This window comes from Panthera tigris, chromosome A3, assembly GCF_018350195.1.
Source record: "Panthera tigris isolate Pti1 chromosome A3, P.tigris_Pti1_mat1.1, whole genome shotgun sequence".
In the NCBI taxonomy this organism is placed as follows: Eukaryota; Metazoa; Chordata; class Mammalia; order Carnivora; family Felidae; genus Panthera; species Panthera tigris.
The window spans coordinates 10,889,345-10,915,353 of NC_056662.1; the positions used below are offsets into that span (position 1 = coordinate 10,889,345).

The window sequence follows — 26,009 nt, forward strand, 5'->3', positions numbered from 1 at the left end:
GGGGCTCCGGCAGGGGGCGGGCGGAGCGCTGCCCACCCGAGGCGCGGGCCCCCCGCGGAACCGGGCCGCGGGGCGAGGCCAGCGCCGCGCTCTCCGCCGCGCGCCCACTCTCCCCGCCCCGCGCGCAGTCCCCTCCCTCCGTCCCGCCTCCCGCCCCGCTCCCTCCCTCGGCGGCTGCGGCGCGGCGCTCCCGGCGCACTCGGAGCCCGGCGGGGACCGGGAGGCGGAGGCGGGGCGGCCCTGGGTCCGAGTGCGGGAGCCGAGCCGGCCCGGGGGCCGAAGTTTGCCCGCGGCTCCGGGAGGCGGCCCCGGGCGGCTCCCGGCCCCTGCTCGCGCCCTCGCCCGGGACCCGCCGGCCGAGCCCAGGGGGACCGCGGCCGCGGCCGGGCCAACTCCGCCGCGGGGACGCCGTGACGGGAACTTGAGGTGGGAACTTTGCGCGCGGCGGCCCCCGCGCCGGCACACTCGGGCTCCGGCTCGGGCTGGGGGGCACGTGGCCGTGACCCCCGGGCTCCCCCTGCGGGGGGGAGGCACCGAAAGTCGCGGGGCTGGGAGGCTGGGGCGACCGAGGACCCGGCAGCGGCTGCGGACGGCGGCGCGGGGCGCGCTCGCCACCGTCACGGTGCGGGTCCGGCTTCAGTTCTTCCCGAGCGGTCCCCCGGGGTGCGAAGTGCCGGACGTGCTCCGCCGCGGTGACGGGGCAGGGGCGCAATCCTGGCTGTGGCGGAGGTTTCTGGATCCCGGGTGGAGGGAGTGTTGGGGAGAGGTGATGGGGGGCGGGGGGGCCGTCACTCGCTTATTCACTCCAGCCTTAGGCACAGAATGCAGCATCTCCACCAGTGCAGATGGGCTTTACTAAGTCATTCATTTACTCAAGCTTTTATTGAGCGCCCACTGTGTGCTTGGCGCTCGGGATCCCAAGACGGCTGTGTTCCCTGGAGCCTCTAGCATCTGCTGGTAGGAAAAGTGGTGGTCGCCTCCTTAGCCTCAGGGGCTCCATACCCAGGAGGGGCTCGGCCTGGACGGACCGGAGTCTGGGTGCCAAAGGAAAAGAGAGAAGTTCATTCATTCATGAAGAGAACAAACCTGGGTTGAGCACCTACTGTGCGCAGCTCGCCAAGCCAAGTGCCTCCCATGCATTATTTCGTTCCCTTAACAGTTGTTGAGGCGCTGAGCTGGGGAGAAAACACTGAAGGAGAGGGATGGGATGCGGGTGGGATAGGGTGGAAGCATCTTGCAACCTGGAGAGAAGTAGGGACTGAGACCCAGCCCCTGCCGTGAGGAGGCCCCGGCCTGCAGGGGTAGCTGACTGCAGCAGCCCCCCTGTGTATAGGCAGAAGCAGAATGGCCTTTTCCTTGGTTCCTGTAATGCGCTCATTCTCAAGGGGAGCGGGAAAGCTGGAATAGGTTTCTTGGATAGGAAGAAAATGTCTTCAAAAAGCTCCGTAGGGGAGGCCGATCATGGGGAAGGGGGTTGAGAAATCCCGATCTAACACTGATGAATGCAGGCTCCCACCAATGACGGCTCATTAAAGTTGTCTGTTCAGGCAGCATTTTCTTAAGCACTTAAAGGGTGCCAGGCACCAAAGTCACCCAGAGGATGAGACAGACATGGAGACCTGACCTCCTTCACTGACACCTTGAGATGAGGCACAGCAGGGAGGTGCCAGGAGGGAGCGGGAGCTGCTCTGATTCATTGGGTGGGGGGTGGAGGGGCTCCTGCCTCTATGAATCTGAGCAGAGCTTTATTCACTAGGGTGTGTCTGATACCCACACACATGACAGCAGTCGGAGCCACTATGGGGAGCAAGTCTTCGGGGGAAGTTTGGCATTGCCGGAGACCTGGGGCCAGTGCCGGGGCCAGGGGAGGGACAGGTGGCCCGGGCACGCTGGCTTTCTTGAGTGGACTTCTGGGGTTCTCCCGGACCTGAGCTTGGCCCCAGTGTCCTCTGTCTTGGACCTCTGCAGAGGCCCCTGCCGAGTGGGGAGTGAGGGACGGTGAGTTAGAAAGACAGGCTAGGATGGCCTCTGGGGATTGCCCTTATGGGTCATTCCCTAAAGCAGTCCATTCCAGTGGAAGGAGGTCTCCAAACCTGTGGGCAACTGTGCGTGTGCTGGAAACAAGGGAGCCTTGACCCCTGTCCCAAGGTTTGAGAACCCAGGCTGGGGGCACCACAGAGCCTGGTTGGGGTGGATCTGGGAGCCAGGCTCCCATCCCACTGCCACTTTGAATTCTCTGCATCAGACACACAGCTGGGTCCTGGCAAAAGGCTCGAGAGATGCCTCCAGGGAACATCCCCCCCGGGTGCAGGGCTAAGACACTCAAACCAGAAATTAGAAATTAACCCCCTGGACCCCAAAAAAGTGTCTTCACTGGGCTGTCCTATCTCCACATCCCTCTTCCAAATCCGTGATGAAGAGTCAGCATTTCCGGTTGCCAAAGACATAGGGGTCTGGGAAACCACTCTTGGCTGGTTTGTTAAACCCAGAAATGTAGTCCCTGGGTGGAAAATGGTGGCTGGAAAAGCCACTCTAAATAGGACGAATAAAAAGGGAGAGGCAGGAAAGTCTAGCCTGCGAGCACTCAATCACTGTTGGCCATTTTTATCATCGAGCAGACAGTATTTGGTTGGCAGAATCAGAACACAGAGTGAGTGGGCCACCGACAGGACCTGCATTGTGCCTCAGGTTTGCCCCTGCCCTGTGGTGGCTTTGCATCACACCTGCGTCTCCCCAGGGCAGGCTGGTACAGCCAGGCTCTCCCCGCTTCCTCACTGCCCCGCCACACCGTGCCACAGGCACTGCAGCCTTAACACCTATTAAAGGAAAAGGAACAGAAGGGCTGCGTGTGCAGTGTCCCCTGCCTGCTGCCCCAGGTCCTCGCTGCTCCCCCAGACTGTTCCTCTGCTTATGCCTGTGCTCGCGGGGTTCGGGGCTGCGAGGAGGCAAATAGAAAAGAACCTTTGCCTCCATCCCAGAACAGCTCCCAGTGGAAGACAGATGTGCATTGGGTGTTATTTTGCCAGAAGCAGAATAAGGAGACTCCGGAGGCCAATCTGTCTTTTTTATAGAGGGGTGCAGGGACTCTGGCACATTTTCTTTTGGGGAGCAGGTGGAGATGGAGGGAAGAGCCAGCTCTCCCTCAAATACTTCACTCCCACCAGTGTCTTGGGCTCTCAGAAAGCAGGACTGAGATCCGCCCGGCACGGCTGCCTTGTGACAAGGATGGACAGCAGGTAACTAAGACAGACAGAGTCTCCATGCAGGCGCCGCATCTCGAGGAGATCCAGCGTGCTGGGACCTGGGCCAGCCCGCTGGCTGGATCCATTTTAATGCTTTAATTGGGAATTAATGCAGCATGACCCGCCTCTGAATCAGCCCAGCCAGGAGCCCCGACCCCTGACAGATGAAGCCGCACTGGCAGGGCAAGGACAGAGTGGAGAGATCTTGGGGTGAGGGCACAGGTTGAGAATCGTGGTGTGAGTAAAAGAAGCGAAAGCCTGAGCTGCTCAGGACAGAAATGCTTTTCGTTTAGCAAGTTGGCGTTTGAGGTTGTGTTAGGTCCCCACTGCCACATCTTGCCACCAACGTAGCCGCTCAAAGCAACACAAGTTTAGTATCTTACAGACTGGGGGATCGGAAGTCCAAAATGGGCCTCGTTGGGCTAAAATCAAGGGGTCGGCAGGGCTGTGTTCCTCCTGGGGGAGAATCCATTTCCCTGCCCTTTCCAGCTTCTAGAACCTGCCTGCATCCTTGTCTCCTGGCCCCACATCACTCTGGCCTCTGATTCTGTCATCACATCTACTTCTCTGACTCGACTCTCCTGCCTCCCTCCCTCTTTAAGGATGCTTTGTGATACGGCGGGGCCACCTAGATAATCCAGGCTCATATCCCCACCTCAAGATCATGGGTTTAATTAGTCACACCGGCAAAATCTCTTCTGCCACGTAAGGCCACATATTCTCAGGGTCCGAGGGTTAGGACATAGACCTCTTAGGAGGACCATTATTGTGCCTACCATAGGGGTTTGCCTCTTCAGTTTATGTTACAGATGGGGAAACTGAGGTCCAACCAAGTGGATGACTTGATGTGGGTGCCAGGTGAGAGGAGAGCCAGCGCTGAAGTCCCCTCTTCTGACAGGTGTTTTCCACTTCACATTCGTCCTCTAAAGAAATGTAAGGGGAGGTGCCAGGCTTGCGACACAAAAGCCCTTCTAGCAAACACAGAGCCCTAACATGCGCAGACACAGCTCCAAGCACTTACAAGGTGGGATAATTACCCCAGTGTGCTGAGAACACTCAGGCACAGAGAGGTGCAGTCACTTTTCCTAAGGGCACACAGCTAGGAAGTGGTGAACCAGGCAGTGTGGCCCAGAGGCCACACCCTCACCTCTGGCTGGAACCCGTTTACACCACAGGAGAGCTCTCCTGCCCTGAGGCCAAAATGGCACCTCAGACTTTGACAACATCAAGGGTTTGGTTGATATCTTAACTCTGCTGTTGCGCAAATATACAATAGGAATAAATGTGTTTCCCCCAGCCGTGGGCGGTTGTCTGCTCCCCCCCCCCCACAAAAGACTTTCCAAAAGCTTGTCCGTAGAAAATAAGAGATGGGAGATCCAGTCCCTAGCTTGCTGCAGGTGGTGGAGACCTCTCCCTCCTCCCAGGAACCAGTAATCCAGGGAAGCAGTGAAATACAGACGGTTTGCCTTGGAGTCCTATAGGCGAAGATTGATTCTGGCTTCATCACTTCTGTCACCAGAATCCTGAGTTTTTATTTCTCAAAGCCTCAATTTCCTCATCTATAAGATGGGGGTGTTAATGGTCATGTCCGACATGACTCACTCAATTAAGGCTTTCAGCACAGCACCTAGCACTGAGTGTGCAATTAAGGGTGGCCGTGGTTGCCGTTCTTACAGCGCTGTGAGTGTTCGGCGCTCTCCCTGCATCCCCCCTCCCACTCAGAAGAGGGACAGACAGCTCCGTCCCGAGGGATCGGCACAGGGCTGGAAAACAGAGGCAAGAGAGACCAGTGGTTTGTGAAAAAGGCCGGGAGGCGTCTGAGCAGTCGGGATCAGTGCGCAGCAGTTTATGGGACCCATTCGTGACCTTGACGGGACACGGCCATGGGGGCGAGCAGTCGGGCAGCACTGTTACTTCCCGTAGAAGAGCTCCACTCACCAGATCCCCACAACAGCCCTGTGAGGTAGGCACACTCCTCCCCACATCATAGGGAGGAAAGCGGCTCAGAGAGGGCCGGTGACTCGGTGGGTGCAGATGGCTGTCTCAGGCCGAAGGCTCATCAGCAGGAGCAGCTGGGGCGGCCAGGCAAGCCGGACTTGGACCTTCGTCCCATCCCGTTCTCCCCTCCCACCCCCACCCCCGGGTCTCGTACCTCCATTCGTAGTCAGACGCTGACCACACAGCGGCCCCGTGGGCTCTGAGCAGCCTCAGCCACTCAGGACTCCCTATGGTTTAAATGACTGTTTATTTTCGGAAATGAGTACTCAGCCCTCTGTCATAACTTGCGCACACCATCTCTCTCCCAAGGGGAAGGAAAAGAAGTTGCATGGGGAGTTTCAGCAGATCTGTAGGCTCACAAAGGGGAATCTGATCAAGGCGGACCCAGTGCAGAAGGTTTTCTCTCACACCAGAAGGGTTTCTACTGGGTACCGCAGAGCCTTCCCGAACCTCCAGAGAGATGGAAAAGTTGGCCAGGGGGCTCCCTACCAAAATCCAGAGCAGCTCTAGCATCCCCCGGCCCCTGAGGGGGGTGGTCTCCAGGTTTTCAAGGCGTCCACTCTTTGGGTCTCCCTTGAACTTGAGCGCACATGAGAATCTCTAAGGGAGCCAATCAGAATGCCAGTTCCTACCTCCCAACCTCAGAGATTCTGACTGAGAAGGTCTAGGGATGGTCCTAAGAATCTGTATCTCCACTGAGCCCTAGGGGCAATTCAGAACCTGGTGACTTGGCTGGTTTTGTGCTCTGCATTTTGCTTTACCTGGATTGACTCCCAGAGTTGTGTTACCTTCATGCCGCTCTTCATCACTGGCCGATGCCACAGGCTGTCTTGTTCATGGTTCCCTCATTCCAGCCGCCCTGTTTGTCCCCTCCCCCTGCCCTGCCAGGCATCCTCCCTGTGGTTAATATAGATCCTTCCATGTGCTTGAGTCTTTGTGAAATATGTAACGTACGTGTGTGTGTGTGTGTGTGTGTTCATTTACATAAATAGCATAGTGCTATAAACTTCTGTTTCTTTTCCACTCGGCATCATGCTTTTCAGATCTAAATGTGTTACTAAACCTACATCTAGTTCAATGCTTCTAATTCCTCCGCAATGTATAGGAGTCTACCACGACTCGCTTGTCCATCCCTCCCCACCCCCACCCCCCACCCTGGGATAGACACCGAGGGACATCTAGCACCACAGGCAACGCAGGACATGCATTCTTGCGCCTTGTTCCTCTCTTGGATCGGATTCCCCAGAAGCAGACCCTGAGTCAAGGATCTGAGTACAATTAAGATAGTATTGTGTGCCACAATCCCTGTGGACCTAGGTCTGGGAAATCTACCCGGGACTGGGATCCCTGGGTCATACTGCAGCAACATGCATCACTTCCCTCAATACCCCTTACAGCTTTCCCAGAGACTGTACCAGACTGTACTCCCTCCAGCAGTGGGCTCTGGGGGGTCAGACAAATGCTGGGTTCAGATCCCACTGGATCGGGTCAAGAAAGGAGTCACCCTTGGCTGGTGGAGAGAAAGATGACAGACCTCCCTTCTAGCTAACAGTACAGCAGGTGTCCCTTGAGGGTCCACCGTGTGTCAGGCACTGGGCCAAGCACATCACCCTAGGTCACCTGCCTTAGTCCTCACCGTAAGTCAAGGAGGTCGGAGCTGGTCGTGTCCCCATTTTACAGATATGGCTAGTGAGTCTGAGAGGCCTGACTTCCCCCAGGTCAGAGTGACTGGCCTGGAACCCAGGTCTCCTGATTTCAGAGCCAGTGAGCTCTTCTGCTCCAGCTTGGAGTAGTCAGCAGGTTGACCCCAGAGCGGGAGTAGGACCTGGTTTTTCTCAACATCCCGTGTGTTACTTTCCTACGGTAACCGAGTACCACAAACTGAGTGGCTGAAAACAACACAAACTTAACTACCTCACATTTTGGAAGACAGACGTCGCAAATGGGCGTTTCGGGGCTAAGATAAAGGTGTCTCGGCAAGGCTGCGTTCCTTTCTGGAGGGCCCGGGGGAGAGTCAGGTCTTGCCTTTACCAGCTTCTAGAGGCGGCCTGCTGTCCTCGGCCTGTGGCCCCTTCCGTCTTCAAGGCCAGTCGCGTCTTCCTCACATCGCATTGCCTCTGTCACACTTTCCCGCCTCTTTCTTCTATCTTTTAAGGACCCTCGTGATTGCTTGGGCCTCCAGAGAATCTGGGATCATCTTGCCATCTCAAAGGCAGCTGATTGGCAACCTTGATCCCTCCTCGAGTGTAATGTAACATATTCACAGGCTCCAGGGATCAGGATTAGAACATCTAGGTGGGGTCGCGTTACTCTGCCTACACATGCCCCACCAATGGTGTCTACCTGTGCTCACCAGACCTGGTGTGGAGTGCGGCTTCGATAGGGAAGTGGGTGCTGGGCACGGGGAGCCCCTCAGCCTCTGGGCTTCGCCATTTCTCTGCCAGCCTGGTCCTCCCGCCCTCTGCAGCCCAGCCAGGGCTGATGATGCTACCACCCACCCACCCACACACACAAACACACAAAATCCTCAGGTCAGCTTTGGTGTGGTCTGACTCCATCCGACCCTCCGTCCATCCACCCACCCATGAGAGCCACCCTCACCCCTGCTCTCTCTCCCGGATTTGCCCACCTGCCCTCCTGTCCCGCATCCCACAGCCAGCAAATGCTGTCCCTAACTCCGTTCTCATCATGGCGCCACCTAGCGTCTCCTCGGTGAATGGCACCACTGGAATCCATTCTCTTTCCCCCTCGCCCCTTCCCGTCCAACCTCAGCCCCGAGGTTCCCTCCTCCAAGAAGCCCTCCCAGACCCCTCCAGCTCATGCTGCTGTCGTTTTCTTGCTCTATTTCCTGAAATGATCTTACTTAGGGACCGCCTCCACCACTAGAATGTCCACTCCCTGAAGACAGGGGCTGGGTCTGTCTTTGCTTTGCCTATAGACCTGTCACACGCCCAACACGCAGTAAGTGCAGAATGACAGTCCTGGACCCCTCATCCTTATCCTCACAGCCCCTTTCTCAGACAGCTCTCTTCCCAACCATCCACAGCCCCTCAGAGGCAAAATCTCCAAAATCCACGGTGCTCTGGAACTGACAGATATAACACCGGAGAGAAATTTTAAAAGACCAAACTTCTCAGGAGGGTGTCAGGCTGGGTGAAAAGCGGCAGTATTTTCCTGAAGCGGGGCTTTGGGGCCTCTTTGATTTCTGGACTTCGTCCGAGACTCTAGAGTCTAGCATGCAGAGCCGTCTCCCTACACCCATCAGACGAGGTGTCCCCAAGACCAAAGGCCAAGGAGAAGCGTGCCCGTTCCTCATTTAGCAAACCCTAGCATCTGGCCTTCCACGTGCTAGCAGACCAAACGAAGTGGGTTTTTTCCTTCTCCATACTGTATAGTATGCTCTTGTTCCCTTCTCCACACTAAACGGGATAACTTTCCACATAGGACGCTGAGGCTTTGACTCACAACTGACATGAGTCAGGAGAGGAAGAAACGAGGGATCTCTAATTGGGGGAGCTTTCTGCCGGCGGGAAAGCTACGGTTGAAAGAAGACATTCTGGAAGAGGTGATTACGGCCAAGGGGGTTTCACAGGGGCTCTTCAGGGCTTGCAGGACAAGAGGAATGAATGTTCCTTTTCCTCCGCCACCACTCTTGCCAAACAGAATGTCGCTTCTCTTCTTGTCTTTGGTGGCAAAGAGAAGACAGCAGAGCTGAAAAGCGGTACCGCTAATGTGAAGTGCCTGAAAGGGATTATTCTCGCTCCCCCGAAGGATTCTGGCAGGCTGTGCCTGAGGAGATCGGTTCCAATTTTAGGCGAAGTTAAGAAACATTCTCAACACTCTAAAATCAAATCATTTTCATTTCAAACGCAGGTGTCCCCTAGTTTCCCAGCACCCAATCTGTGACACTTTCCCCAAAGACAAATGAGTGGAGTGACGATTTGCTTTATGTAAAAGAATTTCTGTGAGGATGGGAGCCTCTTTCGAATGGACTCCCCTCCTCTCCGCCCGGCTCCTGCTGAACTCTTTCCATCCGTACAGGTGTATGTGCACCCGTGTGAGCGCTCGTGCATTTTCCCTGAACGTGTCCGTAGCAAAGATTGACGCTCAGGTATTGGCAATGGGTTTCCATTGGCACTGATGGACTTTGCTGGTACCACTTGCTTCCACGGGGTACTGGGCTGGAGGGAAGGATGATGATTTTTAAAAGCAGAGTATTAGACTGTTAATACTTTCCTGTGGATCGGCTTAATTCTGGAGAGCTCAGTTGCCATCATCTAGGGTCTCCAACTCAAATGCCTACAGGGGCCAGGAAGGAAACCGACCTGAGTGAAGGGGAGTGGCTGTGAGAAAGATAACAGGGAGGGGTGGGGACTGTGGTGGATTGTAGCATGCACACCCTGCCGACAGGAGGCGGTCATTTCTCAGCCGGAATTTAGGCCAAATGTTGCCAAGTGTCTGATTTTTTTTTTCAAGAGAAACCAAGAATATAAATTTTTACACAAAATTCCTCCATTTCAAAATCTCCAAGCCAGGCAGAATATTTGTGAGCCAAATTCAGCCCATGAGCTATGAACGAATACATAGCCTTGGTTAGCTTTGAGGGTTGGGAAAGACAGGGCCTGTGCGAGCAGATATTTTGACCTCAGGTTCTCAGAAGTGCCTTCATCACGTTGGCCTCATTCGGGAAGCCCTTTCAGCTCTTACAGTGCTGGGCGCAGGGATTCGGAGTGGAGTATCGAGCCCAGTTCTTGCCCCACAGAGCAAGCCGTCTTATAGAGGAGCCAGGCTTGCATGCAGATATGGCAAAGATAATGCCCCAGGTACAGGCGTGGGAAGACTCAATTCACCCAGAAGAGCCAAGGAACTTTTCCTGGAGGAGTGGGCATGCCTGTCCGGTTCACCCCTATCTCCTCAAAAAGATGTTTGCTGATACATGAGCAGCTGTGACACTGTTGTGATAATTAATGCGTTTCTTTGGACACTGCCTGTTATTTATGGCCAGTGATACAGGTTTTCCACTTATGGAGGCAAAGCAAGGTGTCCCTTTCAGATAAACACAAACAGTAATAATAGACAAAAATGATTGAGTATCTATGTGCCAGCCACTGTTATGAGGGGCTCTTATGCACATCATTCATGGAATCCTCTCAGTGATTCTAGGAAGTAGGCCAAGTGGTTTTACCCACTGTACAGATGAGGAAATGGAAACAGGTCAAGGTTAAGTACTACTTGCCCAGGCCATGAGGAACCACCACATCAGGGCTTCTCCACCTTCACACCGTGCGCTTTGGGGGCCAGAGAATTCTCTGCTGTGGTGTCTGGCCGGCTCATCATACGATGTTGAGCAGCACCCTTGGCCCATATCAACTAGATGTCAGTGGCCTCCCCCGGTCATGACAATCAAAACATTGCCACACGTCTACCTGGGAACAAAAATCGGCCCGAGAACCCCTGGTCTACGCTAAACTGACTTTCCAAGCCACATGAATACAATGATAACAAAAAACCCAGGCTAATTTAAAACAAAGCATTAGGTAGGTAATAGTACAGATGTCGTGTGGCAGTCCATTGGGATGTCGGCTCGGGGGCGGGGACCCTGTCTGACTCCGTGCAAGCCCCCAGTGCTTAGACCAGTGCCTGGCCCACGGGAGCACTCAGTAAGTTTTGATGGCCTAAGTGAGGGGGGTGTGGAAGAATCGTTGTGTGCAATAAAGGCTGAATGACACTATTGGTCTTTTTACTCGTAAGTGCATGTCTTAGTCAGCTTGGGCTGCTGTCACAAAACACCCACGCAGGGGCCGGAAACAACAGACATGCCTGGCTCCCGGTTCTGGAGGTTGGAAGGCCAGGTTCAAGGTGCCAGTGTGCTTGGCTTCTGGTGAGGACTCTCTTCCGGCTTGGAGAGGGCTGTTTTCCCACTGTGTCCTCGCAAGGTGGGGAGAGGGGGAGCTCTGGTGTCTCTGGTGTCCTCCCCCCTAGAAGGGCACTCATCCGCCCCTCATGACTTCATCTAAATCTAATCACCCACCACACACACACACACACACACACACACACACCACAGGCCCTGCCTCCTACTGCTGGCCCGCGGGGCTCAGGGCTTCCCCTGTGAATCCGGGGGGACACAGTTCGGTCCCTAACAGCAAATGTCTGCAGCCTCGGGACTGCTTGCCCAGGCTCTGGAGTCGCTGAGGGTCTCTCCTCCCTTCTCCCCCCAGGCCCGAGGGGGATGTGAAGGCCCAAAATGACCCTCTTACCGGGAGACAATTCTGACTACGACTACAGCGCCCTGAGCTGCGCCTCGGACGCCTCCTTCCACCCGGCCTTCTTCCCGCAGGGCCAGTCCCTCAAGGGCGTCTTCTACCGCCGCGCGCAGCGCCTGCGGCCCCGGCCCCAGGACGCGCCCCGCCAGGGCGGCCAGCCCGACGACCGCCGGCGGCAGATCATCATCAACGTGGGCGGCATCAAGTACTCGCTGCCCTGGACCACGCTCGAGGAGTTCCCGCTGACGCGCCTGGGCCAGCTCAAGGCCTGCACCAACTTCGACGACATCCTGAACGTGTGCGATGACTACGACGTGACCTGCAACGAGTTCTTCTTCGACCGCCACCCGGGGGCGTTCGGCACCATCCTGACCTTCCTGCGGGCCGGCAAGCTCCGCCTGCTGCGGGAGATGTGCGCCCTGTCCTTCCAGGAGGAGCTGCTGTACTGGGGCGTCGCCGAGGACCGCCTGGACGGCTGCTGCAAGCGCCGCTACCTGCAGAAGATCGAGGAGTTCGCCGACGTGGTGGAGCGGGCGGAGGAGGACGACGACGAGCCGCCGTCCAGCGAGGACCCCGGCAGCGAGGGCGCGGCCGAGGGCGAGGGCCGCCTGGGCCGCTGCATGCGGAGACTGCGCGACATGGTGGAGAGGCCGCACTCCGGGCTGCCGGGCAAGGTGTTCGCCTGCCTCTCGGTGCTCTTCGTCACCGTCACTGCCGTCAACCTGTCCATCAGCACCCTGCCCAGCCTGCGGGAAGAGGAGGAGCAGGTAAGAGCCGCGGGCCCGGCCGGCTGCGTGCGGGGAGGGTCTCTGCACTCGGGACACCAAGCAGTCCTGCAGGCCGCTGCCTCCCAGACGCCCACACCCTCCGCGCCCGCACTGTCCCCTCCCCCAGGAGGCCTTCCTGGCCTGCGCTGGCTGAGCAGCATCTCCAGTCCCTTCTGACCGCCTGTTTCCACGCGTGTTGTCCAACTCCGAATTCACACATGAGCCCCGGGCCCCTCCCGGTGTGCGCTGTGCCCCGCGGGGTCTAGAACAGTGTCCAGCCCGGACAAGGTGCTCAGCCGCTCTGGGGAAGGAGCAAATGAGTGAGTAGTACATGGATGATGTGATTTATGATGTGCCTGCCCCTGGGCTAAGCACATAATATATCCTGAAAATTTATTTCACCCACGTGATCCCTCGCTCAGCCTTCCTAATTCCCGTGTTTAAAAATAGCCCAGAATGGGGTGCCTGGGTGGCTCGGTCGGTTGAGCTTTCTCTGACTTCAGCTCAGGTCATGATCTGGGGGTAAGTTTGAGCCCCGTATGGGATTCTGCTATCAGCGTGGAGCCTACTTCAGATCTTGTTTCCTTCTGTCTCTGCACCCCCCCCCCCACACTCTCTCTCTCAAAAATAAGTAATAAAACGTTGTAAAAAATATATTTAAGGAGCACCTGGGTGACCGTTGGTTACCCAGTTGGTTAGGCATACGACTCTTGGTTTCGGCTCAGGTCACGATTTCATGGTTTCATGAGTTCAAGCCCCACACCGGGCTCCTGCACTGACTGTGCAGAACCTGCTTGGGATTCTCTGTCTCCCGCTCTCTCTGCCCCTCCCCCGCTTGTGCTGTCTCCGGCTTTCTCAAAACAATTAAGTAAACCTAAAAAACATATGTCTATAAATATATGTATCTATATATTTTGTAAATATCCCAGAACCATTTTCCAGGTCCTGAACATCATTTTTATTGGTAGCTGTATGTGTGTGTGCACATGTGCTCAAATAGTGAGCATCTCTGTGTTAAATGTGTGTAAAGTGTTTGCTCCATGGCCTGACTGAGGTGTGTGCTCAGGTCTCAGGGGTAGCACATGGCAGGCAATTACTAGGAGCCAGGGGCTGGGCTGTAGTTCTGCTTAAATCTCAAGTTCTCAGTGAAACTTCCAGCACCCCGGTATAGGAGGGGTTCTTATACCCACGTGACAGAACGCCGAGGCAGAGCAGCTTGCCCAGACCCAGGTCTGACTGCATCCAAATCCTGTGGTCTTAAACCAGGAAGTACGGGGTCCACATGGCAGCCTGGGACTCCACGGAGCCCCACGGAAGTGTGTGATTGGCCCGTACCGTGCTCCCTAAAAGTCTGACTTGGTTGCCAACTTTTAAAACTAAGGTGTTTTGGGGGTGCCTGGATGGCTCCATCGGTTACACATCTGACTCTCGATTTCAGCTCAGGTCATGATCTCATGGCTCAAGAGTCCAGGCCCTGCGTCTGGCTCTGTGCTAGCAGGGTGTGGATCCTGCTTGGGATTCTCTCTCATTCTCTCTGCCCCTCCCCTGCTCGCACTGTCTCTCGCTCTCTCAAAAAAAAACAAAAAAACTCTAAAAACTTTTAAAAATAAAAGTAGGTGTTTTTCATTTAAATATTTGAACTCTCAGCCTCTCAGAATGTATACAGCAGGCCTTCTGGCCTGTGCCCCCTGTGCAGTCCACACAGCAGCTCTTGGGGGGTGCTGAGTCTACGGAAAGTGTGTGCTCCCCAGTTCAGCTTCGTAGTGTATGAGACCTTTGGGCTTTTGAGTTGGGACCCTTTCCCCATATGGGTGGGAGGAGGGGTGGTGGGGAGGGACGATTCTAGAAGCAAGTTTCAAGACCAAAACATTCAGACAGGTACAAACTGAATAGGCAATGGAGAAATAGGTATGGTTGTGTGAACTCAACATAAAAATAGCGCCAAGCCAGCATTTATTGAGCACTGGCTGTGTACCCTGCATGTGCTAAGTGCTTCACGTGAACTCTGATGGAACATTGGAACTGCTCACCACACGAGGACTTTTCTGCGTACATGTGTTATGAAGGAAGTAACACCAACTCTTGCATTCATGATACATGGGGGGTTTCTAGGGCTTTTTTATACATTACATTTTTTAAATTTTTTAATGTTTATTTATTTTTGAGAGAGACAGAGCACGAACAGGGGAGGGGCAGAGAGAGAGAGAGAGAGGGAGACACAGAATCTAAAGCAGGCTCCAGGCTCTGAGCTGTCAGCACAAAGCCCGACGCGGGGTTCAAACCCGTGAACCGTGAGATCATGACCTGAGCCGAAGTCAGACTGAGCTGCCAGGCACCCCTGTACTTTGAATTTTTAAAATAAGTATTAAAAAGAAACAGCACTCGACCAGCAAAATTAATTTTTGATGAGCAGAAGGGGGAATGATGAAGATGGCCTGAATTTGAATCCCATTTTGTCCACTCTGGCTGTGTGTCTGTGGGCGAGTTATTTAACCTCTCTGTGCCTCACTTTCTGAGCGAGTCTACGGGAAGTGATTGGAATGATGCTTGGTGCCGGAGCGTGCAGGAAGTGCTAACCATAAGGATTACATGCACCTGCCAAAAAAAGAAAGAGAAAAGGCTCATTGTTTGAGACCTGTCCGAAAGCACCTGTGTGTAGCATAAATTTCTTCTTCGCTCCAACATAGGCAATCCTGATTTTATCAGGAAAATACTAATAAAGCCACTGTTCTGTTCAACTTCTGACCCTTGCTTTTTTTTTTTTTAAATCATGCCCGGCCTTCTTCATGATTCACCGAAAATGCCATTGTTTGACTTCATTTTGGAGACCAGTGGGATTCACTGTTTCGCTTGCTCCCTGAGCACACCCTTGAGTGTGTTGCACGGTCTTCAGGCATCGCCAGGCATCGCAGGGTGACCAGAATGAGTATTCCAGCTACAGGGACTTCAGGTCCAGTGCAGGAGGGACAGGGATACCCCTGTGACCCTGAGCGTGAGACCCAAGCCAAGGGGGCTCTCAGGAGAGGCCCGCCAACTGTGCTGGGGATACTTCGAGGGGGCACACTCCAGGAGGGCTTTCTAGAGGAGGGGGCTTCCCATCACAGAGGACCGGGACCTCAGAGCCCCACCGAGGCCTAGTTCATCTCTCCAGCCTCTAACGTATTCCTAGAGAGAGCTGCTATCGCAAGCCTCCTAGAACCCAGCTGTGCCCGGGAATGCCAGGTGCCCCAGGCTGGCACCACACGCACCTGCCCACTCTGTCAGACGGAGGTCTGAAGCCACTGGGGACGGTCTACCCGCCCAGTCCCATTGCAGACCAGAGAGACCCGCTGGCAGCCCGCATGCCCGATGCGGCACACAGATGCGTTTGAGTGGCCCACAGAGTGTTTTCTCTGTATTGAATTATCGCAACATTTAAAACGCAGGAATTTCACGCAGAACTCCAGATTTCCAGCCCCCCTGCAGACTTTGGTGAGGCAGCAGCCTGAATTCTCCTGGGACAGTCGTCAGGAGGTACTTAGCAGGACAGCTGTGTTCTCTGGCAGGCCTCCACCCCCACCCCCCACCCCCGTGCCCACCTCTCTTGGGTTCCCTTTGCCCACCTGGCCTTGAGTTGGCACTCCCATCCAAACGCCACTCCCGGGGCACCTGGGTGGCTCAGTGGGTTGAGCGTCCAACTCTGGATTTTGGCTCAGGTCATGATCTCACAGTTTCAGGAGTTCGAGCCCCTCTTGGGCTCCACTCTGGAGCCTGCTTGAAATCCTCCCGCTTTCCCTGCCCCTCCCCTGCTCACATTCTCTCTGTCTCTGTCAAAATAAATACATAAACTTTAAAAATAATAATAATAAATAAATAAACGCCAGTCCCATGTGCTTCCATCCATTCTGGTGACCAACATGAATTGGTCACCTGTCACGTGCCAGGCCGTTCCAGTCACTGGGGTCCTGAGGGTGAACAGAGAGAGAACACAGCTGCCCCTCCTTGTGGGGCTATAATCAACTGGGGCAGGGGAACAGGGGAGGTGGAGGGTGGAAACTGACCATAAACATGACAGATAAGTAACTTATAAAGCATATTAAGAGATGATGAGCCCTCTGAACAAATAGAGCAGGAAAAGGGGAATCAGGGTGGAGGACAAAGGGAGGAGGGGACTTTTAATCAGGGCGAGGATCAGAAAGACCTCCCTGGGAAGGTGATAATGAGGCAAAGAGCTGGAGGAAAGGAGGACAGAGCCACGTGGGTGTCTCCGGGAAGAAGACTCCCACAGGGGGAGCAGAAACTCCAGGCCTGGCTTGGGGGTGCAGGGAGCCCCGGGTGTAGGCCGGAGCACAGGAACAGGGCAGGCGGGGGGCTAGGGAGTGGGAGAGGTAGCAGCAAGGCCATGTGTCCCAGAAGGGACTCCAAGCTATCTCTGTGAGCCATGGAAGGTGCTGAGCAGAGAATGGACAGGATCTGATTCATGTTCTCAGCATCCCTCTGGCTGTGTGCAAAATAAACTGTAGGGACCAGGGATCCCAGGAAAGAGGTGCCTGCGACTCTCTCTCTCAGGCAAGAGAGAACGGTGGCTGGACCAAGGTGAGGGCAGCAGACATATGAGAAGTGGTTTGATTCTGGAGTCATTTTATTTTTTTTAACGTTTATTTACTTATTTTGAGGAAGAGAGCAAGGGAGAGAGAGCATTCCAAGCAGGCTTTGTGACGACAGACCGAGAGATCATGACCTGAGCCAAAATCAGGAGTCGGACACTTAACCGACTGAGCCACCTACATGCCCCGGAATAATTTTAAGTGAAGAACCAACCAGATTTCCTGAGGATCATTTGAGAGGGGTTAGAATGTGGCTGAGTCTCCCAGACCCCAGCAACTGGAAAGGTGGATAGCTAAGAAGGGACAGCACTGGTGGGCAGGTGTGCAGGGGAAAGCAAGAGCCCAAAGAGGCTAAATCTTGATGGGTTTCCACCCCCCAAAAAAGAAATGATAGTTTCGCAAGGTGATAAAGGTGTTAGCTTAAGGTTGTGGTGGTAATCATATTGCAATATTATAGATGTATCAAATCAACATGTTGTACACCTGAAGCTTACACAATATTAAGTGTCAATTATAGCCAATAAAATCAATAAAAAGAACTTAAAAAAAAATCAGGAGCCACTTTGGGGCATAAGTTTGAGACACCTATCAGACACTCCAGGGGTGGAGTCAAGGAGGCAGCCCTTCTGGGGTCTTGAATCCAGGGGTGGGACCTGGGACCTGGAATCTGGGATGTGGGGTCTGGAATCCAGGGGCATGGCCTGGAGTCCGGGGGCGGGGGTATAGAATCTGGGATGTGGGGTCTGGAATCCGGGGGCAGGGTCTGGAATCCAGGGACGGGGTCTGGAATCCAAGGGCGGGGCCTGGAGTCCGGGGGCAGGGTTATGGAATCTGGGGTGTGGGGTCTGGAATCCGGGGACGGGGTCTGGAATCCAGGGGCAGACTCCGGGATCCAGGGGCGGGGTCTGGAATCTGGGAGGTGGGGTGCGGAATCCAGGGGCATGGCCTGGAGTCTGGGGGCGGGGGTATAGAATCTGGGGTGTGGGGTCTGGAATCCGGGGACAGGGCCTGGAGTCTGGGGGCGGGGTCTGGAATCCAAGGGCGGGGCCTGGAGTCCGGGGGCGGGGGTCTGGAATCTGGGGTGTGGGGTCTGGAATCCAGGGGCGGGGTCTGGAATCCAGGGGCGGGCTCTGGGATCCAGGGGCGGGGTCTGGAGTCTGGGGGCGGGGCCTGGAGTCCAGGGGCGGGCTCCGGGATTCAGGGGCGGGGTCTGGAATCCAAGGGCGTGGCCTGGAGTCCGGGGGCGGGGGTCTGGAATCTGGGGTGTGGGGTCTGGAATCCAGGGGCGGGGTCTGGAATCCAAGGGCGGGGCCTGGGGTCTGGGGATGGGGTCTGGAATCCAGGGGCGGGGCCTGGAATCCAAAGGCAGGGCCTGGGGTCCGGGGGCAGGGGTATGGAATCTGGGGTGTGGGGTCTGGAATCCGGGGAAGGGGTCTGGAATCCAGGGGTAGGGTCTGGAATCCAGGGGCGGGGTCTGGAATCCAAGGGCGGGGCCTGGAGTCCGGGGGCGGGGCCTGGAGTCCAAGGGCGGGGCCTGGAATCCAAGGGCAGGGCCTGGATTCCGGGGGCAGGGGTATGGAATCTGGGGTGTGGGGTCTGGAATCCGGGGAAGGGGTCTGGAATCCGGGGAAGGGGTCTGGAATCCAGGGGCAGGGTCTGGAATCCAGGGGCGTGGTATGGAATCCAAGGGCGGGGCCTGGAATCCAGGGCCGGGGTCTGGGGTCTGGGGGCGGGGCCTGGAATCCAGGAGCCCGGTGTGGCCTCCAGAGAGAGATGAAGAGCGGTGGATGCAGGTGCTTGCAGCCCTCGGCCTGGCCGGCGTGGCCCAGGAAGGGAGCCTCCCTAGAGAGGGGCCGGGTCACAGCACGCAACGGCCTCGCTGGGAGGACGGCTGGCCTCTCCCCCTGACCTCCCCGCCTCTCTCCCAGGGCCGGTGCTCGCAGATGTGCCGCAACGTCTTCATCGTGGAGTCGGTGTGCGTGGGCTGGTTCTCCCTCGAGTTCCTCCTGCGGCTCATCCAGGCGCCCAGCAAGTTCGCCTTCCTGCGGAGCCCGCTGACGCTGATCGACATGGTGGCCATCCTGCCCTACTACATCACCCTGCTGGTGGACGGCGCCTCCGCGGGCCGCCGCAAGTCCGGCGCGGGCAACAGCTACCTGGACAAGGTGGGGCTGGTGCTGCGGGTCCTGCGGGCGCTGCGCATCCTGTACGTCATGCGTCTGGCCCGCCACTCCCTGGGGCTGCAGACGCTGGGGCTCACGGCCCGCCGCTGCACCCGCGAGTTCGGGCTCCTGCTGCTCTTCCTCTGCGTGGCCATCGCCCTCTTTGCCCCCCTTCTCTACGTCATCGAGAACGAGATGGCCGACAGCCCCGAGTTCACCAGCATCCCTGCCTGCTACTGGTGGGCCGTCATCACCATGACAACCGTGGGCTACGGCGACATGGTGCCCCGGAGCACGCCCGGCCAGGTGGTGGCGCTCAGCAGCATCCTCAGCGGCATCCTGCTCATGGCCTTCCCGGTGACCTCCATCTTCCACACCTTCTCGCGCTCCTACCTGGAGCTCAAGCAGGAGCAGGAGAGGGTGATGTTCCGGAGGGCGCAGTTCCTCATCAAGACCAAGTCGCAGCTGAGCAGCATGTCGCACGACAGTGACATCTTGTTCGGAAGTGCCTCCTCGGACACCAGAGACAACAACTGAGCCCAGAGGACACACCCCGCCGCCCCCACCGCCGCCGCCGTCGTCGCCAGGACACCCCCAGCTCTGCCTGCCCTCTGCGGCCTGAAGCTATTGCCGTCACTATCAGAAGCCTCTTCAGGCACGTGCTGCTCTGAGCGCGGCCCTGGCACAGAACCGACTGGAACCACACCCCGAGGAGGAAGCCTGCAAGGTCCTCAGAGGAGCCCCTACCACTCTGCGTCCACAAGTGAGGCAGAAGCTGGCCGAGAGCCCAGCACCCCGCCCCCCATCCCCCATCCCCCATGTCTGTTTCCCTCAATAAGGAGATGGCTTTGTTCTTTCCACCATGTACATAACATGCCCAGCAAAGACTTGCTTCATGGGCCTGCCTGGAGAAAAAATACAAATGGCAACAGCAAATGTCTGTGTGTAGTGTGGATCGTATGCAATTAAAGAAAACCAGTGAAAAAGAGAGAAAATGCCTTCCCCAGGGCTCTGAAGAGAGGAAGCTGTTTGCAAAGCCAGCCAGGGCCGGTACTGGGAGTACAGGGGCCTGTTTCCTTGGGTCGTTCAGGCCTGGTGGGGCCCAGGGGGCGTTGGGGAAAAGAGAGAGAACAGAGGCCTTTGGGGAAATGGCCAATAAATACCACATATCCTCTCCTAGTTTTCGATTCCTCTCACGTTCCTGGCCTCTCTTCCTCCCTTTTCCCTTCTCTCATATCCTCTGTTCTCTTCTTTGTACCTTAGGGTTCTCCGACTTTCCCTCAAGGCACCCCAGCAGTTAAGTAGATGCCAAGGGGGCCTGTCAGCATCGCTGATTATAAAGGAGAAGTCGCTTCATTTTATTTTTTAAAACCACTGTGGATTTTCTTTTCTATCCACATTTATTGTCACATTCTTTTAAAAAAAAATGCTTTAAGTCATTTACCTGAATCTACGTCTAGAGTAGGATGGATGCTTTGGGAAGGTGGCCGTGGTCCCCTGGGCAGTCTGGGAAGCAAAGGCAACCCCTCCGACGGGAATGTCAGGTAGTGTGGGTGATGCATCATACAGAGAGACCCCCAGCCTGCCAACAGATTTCCTCAGCTCGAGGGCATCAGAGCCCCCTGTGCCCGGACAGGGAGGGGGCTTCACCCCCAGGGCACGGCCACAGCCTGCTGTCACCCTCACAGGCAGGGCAACATTGCTTTCTTCATCACAAAGCCGCCACTGCCTTGGCCACGGCCCCTCTCCTGGGCCGGCAGCAGGAAGCACGCTCTGACACAAATCTGACCACCTCACTGTCCTGCCTGAGTCCACCAGTGGCCATCCATTACATCGAGAACAAAGCCCAAATGCCCTGAGTGACCCAGGCCCCGCCCTCTTCTCCAGCCTCGTCACCCACTTCTCTGCTTTGCTCACCGCCCCCAGCCACAGGGGCCTCAGCCCTTCTGACCCACCCAGCCGGTTCCCAGCTCCGGCTTTCACACCTGCAGATCCCTCTGCTGGGAATGCCCTTCCCAAAGAACACCGCGAGGCTGCCCCTTCCCTCGCCTCCCTGCCCACCTCTCTAAAGAACGCACACCAGCCTCTCCCCCCAACTCCCCCCTACCCTGCTTGATCTTCCTCATCCACCTGTCGACCTTCCCAGGTGCCCTTTATTCTCTGCCGCTCAGTTACGGGCTGTCTTCCGCACGAGGAGGTCAGCGCTGCTCTCGCACTGTGAGCCCCACTCGCACTGCCGATTCCCAGCACCCGGCACAGGGCCTGGCACCTAACAGGTGCTCCCGAAACATCCATGGAATGAACGAATGAATGAGTGGAGGGAGACGGGACAGAGGGCCCGGAAGTAGACAGGCCTTCAAGCACGTCCCTCTGTCTGTCTTGGGCGGAGGGGCATGGCCATCTCAGCACGATGTACACACAGCAGTGGAAACCTCATTTGAGTCACGAGGGCCTTGTTAAAGGCTCCCCTGACACCTGCTTCCAGTGACTCATGCCTGAAAAGTAAGTTTTCAGACTAATTAGCTCTAACTTCCCCAGCCTGGCGGGTACCGAAGCAATCCGGCACTGCCGTCACGGTACGAATATCTCAGATTTATGGGATGACCTTCTCCCCCTCCTTCAAAGTGGCTGTGAGAGACAGGGGTCAATTGAAAATGCTAAACAGACCGAAACGTGACACTTTGAGGGGGTATAAAATGGAGGGGAGTGGGAAGCAAATACCGTTTGGGGTGGAGGAGGGAGCCCCAAATGGGACAGCCCTGGTGGGGGAGATGTGCCCCCCCTCCACACACACACACTGAAAACAGAGTCTGGGGTTGTGCAGAGAAGGAGCTGGGGTCACTGAAGGGCTGCGACCTCTGCATGTTCTTACACAGATTCTGATCTGCGCTGGTGGCCAAGATAGAGGCCAAGACTTGGGCACCTCTCCAGACCTCCCTTGAGGGACAGAGGAGCTCTAGACACTGACCCTCACACCCAGAGAGGGGATTAGGGTCTTCGGCCCTAATTAAGAAGTAGGAGGCCTTGGAACACCTAACCTGCTGCTTCTAGGACAAAAGTGACCAACTTGACGACTGTGGCTTTTCTACTTTTTCCTGGCCATGTGGAATGTAATGCAGAAAGCCCAGCTCCAAATCACACTGAATATAAGACCCCCTTCTCATGGGAGCATGGGGGCAAATTCCTTGCCCCTGCCCTACTGAGCCTTCCCTTTTGACCCTGGGACAGGCATCTGACTCCATACAGCTGGGATGATGGTGTGCGAACATCACTGCTCTATGGGAAACAACGAAGAAGGCCTTTCCTAATTTGTTTTCTTTCTTAGGTCACATGGTTCTCCCCCATCTCTAATTTAGCTCGGAGCTTCTCTAAGACTTGCAGCAGGGGTTTGGGAAGGCAATTTAATAATACAGATTCTCAGGCCCCACCTCTGAGCAGGTTCAGGACTTGTCCCCTTGAGCAGAGAATTTAAGGGGAGGCCAAAAAAGACTCAGTAATCAAGATAAATCAGATTTTAATGCAGTGTTCTGTAAAAATCAAAATTAGGGGCAATGCGACTCTTGATCTCGGGTTTGTGGGTTCGAGCCCCACGTCAGGTGCAGACAATACTTTAAAAAAGAAAATCTTTAAAAAAGAAAAAAAATCAAAAGTAATACCCTAAATCCATGGTGAAAAAAATATCAGAATTTTAAGTAAAGGCAAGTGCCTTGGCACTTGACATGATTTGGCCCCAACTTGCCCCTCCCTGGTTCTGATCCTACCCTGACCACCCCCCACCGCATATCCTGCAAGACAACTCCAACTGGCCAAGGGCAAGTCTCCCAAGAAGTGCAGGTGGGGGCTTTGAGCACCTGGCACTCACAGCTGCTGGGGCATGGGCACCCGTCCCCCTGAGGGGGATCAGGGAAGTCACCAAGACCACCTCCCCCGCAGTGGACCATGCGAACTGAAGACAATAATTTCTGACGTCGGTAAGCACAGAGTGACCTGGCAAGGAGTGACTGGGACCAGGGAGAACAGCCACTTAAGAGGGTCAAGGAAGGGGGGCGTTTGGCTGGCTCAGTGAGACAGCATGCAACTCTTGATCTCGGGGTTGTGAGTTTGAGTCCCACACTGGGTATAGAAATTATTTAAATTAAAAAAAAAACTTAAAAAAAAAAAGAGAGAGAGAGTGAGGGAAGGACTCCCTGAGGAGGTGGCATTTAAAAGGGGATGTGGAGGAAGCACCTGGGTGGCTCAGTCAGTTAAGAGTGCGACTCATGATTTCAGCTCAGGTCGTGATCTCACGGTTCGTGGGTTGGAGCCCCGCATTGGGCTCCGTGCTGACAGTGCAGAGCCTGCTTGGGATTCTCTCTCTCTCTGCCCTTTCCCTGCTCCCGTGCACGCTCGCTCTCTCTGTCTCTCTCAAAGATAAATAAACAAACATTTTAAAAAATAAAAAGTAAGTAAAAGGGGACCTGGAGGAGGGAGATGGACAGCAATCCAAGCAGAGGGCACAGCCAGTGCAAAGGCCAAGAGGCGGGGAAGGTCGGGACATTCCACCAGCTGTCGAGGGAACACATGGGCATGGAAACACATCCCTGCTGGGAACATCCTTCCTCCCAGGGAGAAAACTCAGATCTGTAAAGTAGACGCTCTGAACAAACATTTCCAGAGCACTTACTCTGAAGCAGGCGTGATCCCAGCAGCTGGGCACAAAACAAACAAAACAACGGAACCGGACTCAGTCTCTGCCCCAGGGGTGCTGCTAATCTGATGGCGAAAGGACACACGAAGAAGATACACGGAAACATATGGAATGATGGGGGTGCAGGCCCGGGGGCTGGAGGAGCCTGGAGAAGGACACCAGCCAAAGAAAGCATGGTTTTCACTCAGCTCTCCATTTGCTAAAATGGCCTCATGCATGTTTTCCTTCAGAAACAAACAGGGTTCCTCCCAACGCTAGTTCTCCTGCGTCTCCCGCTCTGTCAGACCTCTCCCCATCCTGGCCTGTCGGCGGAGAGTGGGAATCTACGCTTGTCTCCCCCATTGCTACAGCCCCCATCCTCTCTCTCCCACCTGGATTGTTGCCAGAGACTCCTCTCTGGTCTCCCTGCCTCCCTGCCTCCTCTCCCCACCCCTTCTCTGCACAGCAGCAGAGAACCCAAGTCCCATCATGCTCACCCTCCGGGAGCACCCCGCCTCCTGCAACCTGGTGACATTCATCCCGTGCGCAGTAAAAGCCAGGGTCTCAGCCTTACCTCCCTGATCTGCTTCTCTGGTCTCTCCTTTCAGCTTGAACCTTGACCAAATACAGCCCGACCTCAGAGCCTTTGCACTTGCTGTTTCCTGCCCCCGGGAGACGCTTCCCTGGGATACATCCACTGGCTCCCTCACTTCATTCGGTTCTCTGCTCAAAGGTCACTGAAACAGAGAGGCCTTATCTGACCTCTTCCCCCAGCCCTGCATAAAGACCTCACTCCCAGAATGCCCCCAGCGTATTGACCTTGTCTTCTTTTTTCTGTATTCTGATGCTTTGATCTGAGGCCTTGCAGACCTTAGAGGGATGGCCCCTCCCAGGATGAGCCAATGCCTAGAGATGATCAACGACGCGCCCATAAATGTGCTTTTCAAATACCAGTCAGTCCAGAGCCCATACCCAACCACCTCCTTTTTCAGGCTCTCACATACTAGGACACCATCCTCCTGCCCTAATCACCCCAGGGCTAGGTACCAGACAACCAGGAACAGCCCCCGGCCCCCAGGACCTGCTGAAGTCATTCAACTAGACAATTCTAAGCCCACTTGCCTGGCTTCGCCTCTTCCTTCCCTCAGAGATCATGATAAAGACTCCTGCCACAGACCCCCCACCACCTCTGCCTCTGACCAGCCCTGGTGCATCCCCATGTGCCCTCCCCCCTTTAGGTGTGCCCCCTCCTCTTAGGAACTGTGAGTATAACGAACTAGCTTATTTTTTTTTTTAAGTTTATTTATCTATTTTGAGAGGGAGCAAGCAGGGAAGGGGCAGAGAGAGGGAGAGAGAGAATCCCAAGTGGGCTCTGCACTGTCAGCGTAGAGCCCAATGCAGGGCTTGGTCTCATGAACTGCGAGATCACGACCTGAGCTGAAATCAAGAGTGGGATGCTTAACTGACTGAGCCCCCCAGGCACCCCACAAACTGGCTTTTCAATGGCAGTTTCTCCTAGTCTGTTGGACTCACCATACTTTAATGGTAATAAAATCCATTTTTTTAAGGCACCCAGCCCCCTTACCCTGCTTCATCCTCCTCTAAAACCCTTATTGTCACCTGACACATTATATATTTATTTGCTTATGGTCTTTTCCTCTCCACTAGATGTTTGGCTCCATGAGGACAGGGACCTTCACGGGAGCATCTCTGGCCTAGGACAGCAGCTGGCACATAGTAGGTGCTCAATAAACACTTGCTGAATCAACAAATCCGCATGAATCCCTTACTTCTATACAGAGCCCTACAAAATACATACACGTATTGGGCCTATCTGCTCATATATACGGTGACATGAATCTCATTAAAATCTATTCCTCTCCAATGACACTACAATTACTGCAGGCAGAAAACCTGCCCCTCACCCAGGTCACCCGACGGTTTCTGCTTGGAAACAATGTCTGCCGTGTGAATTTAGTTCTCCACCACCATCTTTGTATTTTAAATTAAATGTATGAAAAGATACTGTGGGGCTTTGTTTGCAACCAAAAAAACAGCCTGAAAGATTTTTTTCCTCTTGTGGAACGAACGTGCTGCTTATGCAAAGGACCTGTAAAATCCAAATAAATGAATTTCTTGAAATAAATTTAAAGCCGTCATCTGGCCTTGCTTTAAGAAATGGTGCGGCGGGGTGGGGGATGTGGGGACAGGGCGTAATAAAGGACCAGATCCTAGGTGCGGGTTCCTGGTTATTAGGTTTTATTATTATACATTCAGGGGCCCCCAAGAAAAAAAGTAATTAGAATCATTCTTTAAATGACA

The 26,009-nt window shown here is 55.1% G+C and overlaps 1 protein-coding gene across 3 annotated transcripts; it reads left to right on the forward strand.

Moving 5' to 3' along the window:
• Nucleotides 1-362: 362 nt before the first annotated feature.
• KCNG1 (potassium voltage-gated channel modifier subfamily G member 1) lies at nucleotides 363-19,998 on the forward strand. 3 transcript variants are annotated; one of them, XM_042980153.1, is made up of 3 exons: nucleotides 363-426; nucleotides 11,462-12,273; nucleotides 18,788-19,998. In XM_042980153.1, the coding sequence occupies exons 2-3, from the start codon at nucleotides 11,488-11,490 to the stop codon at nucleotides 19,556-19,558; spliced, it is 1,557 nt and encodes a 518-aa protein (XP_042836087.1). In that variant the 5' UTR covers nucleotides 363-426; nucleotides 11,462-11,487; the 3' UTR covers nucleotides 19,559-19,998. The 3 variants fall into 3 exon arrangements, with proteins under 3 accessions (XP_042836087.1, XP_042836088.1, XP_042836085.1); XM_042980154.1 differs by lacking the exon at nucleotides 363-426 and adding an exon at nucleotides 8,680-8,805; XM_042980151.1 differs by lacking the exon at nucleotides 363-426 and adding an exon at nucleotides 10,473-11,121.
• Nucleotides 19,999-26,009: the final 6,011 nt, after the last annotated feature.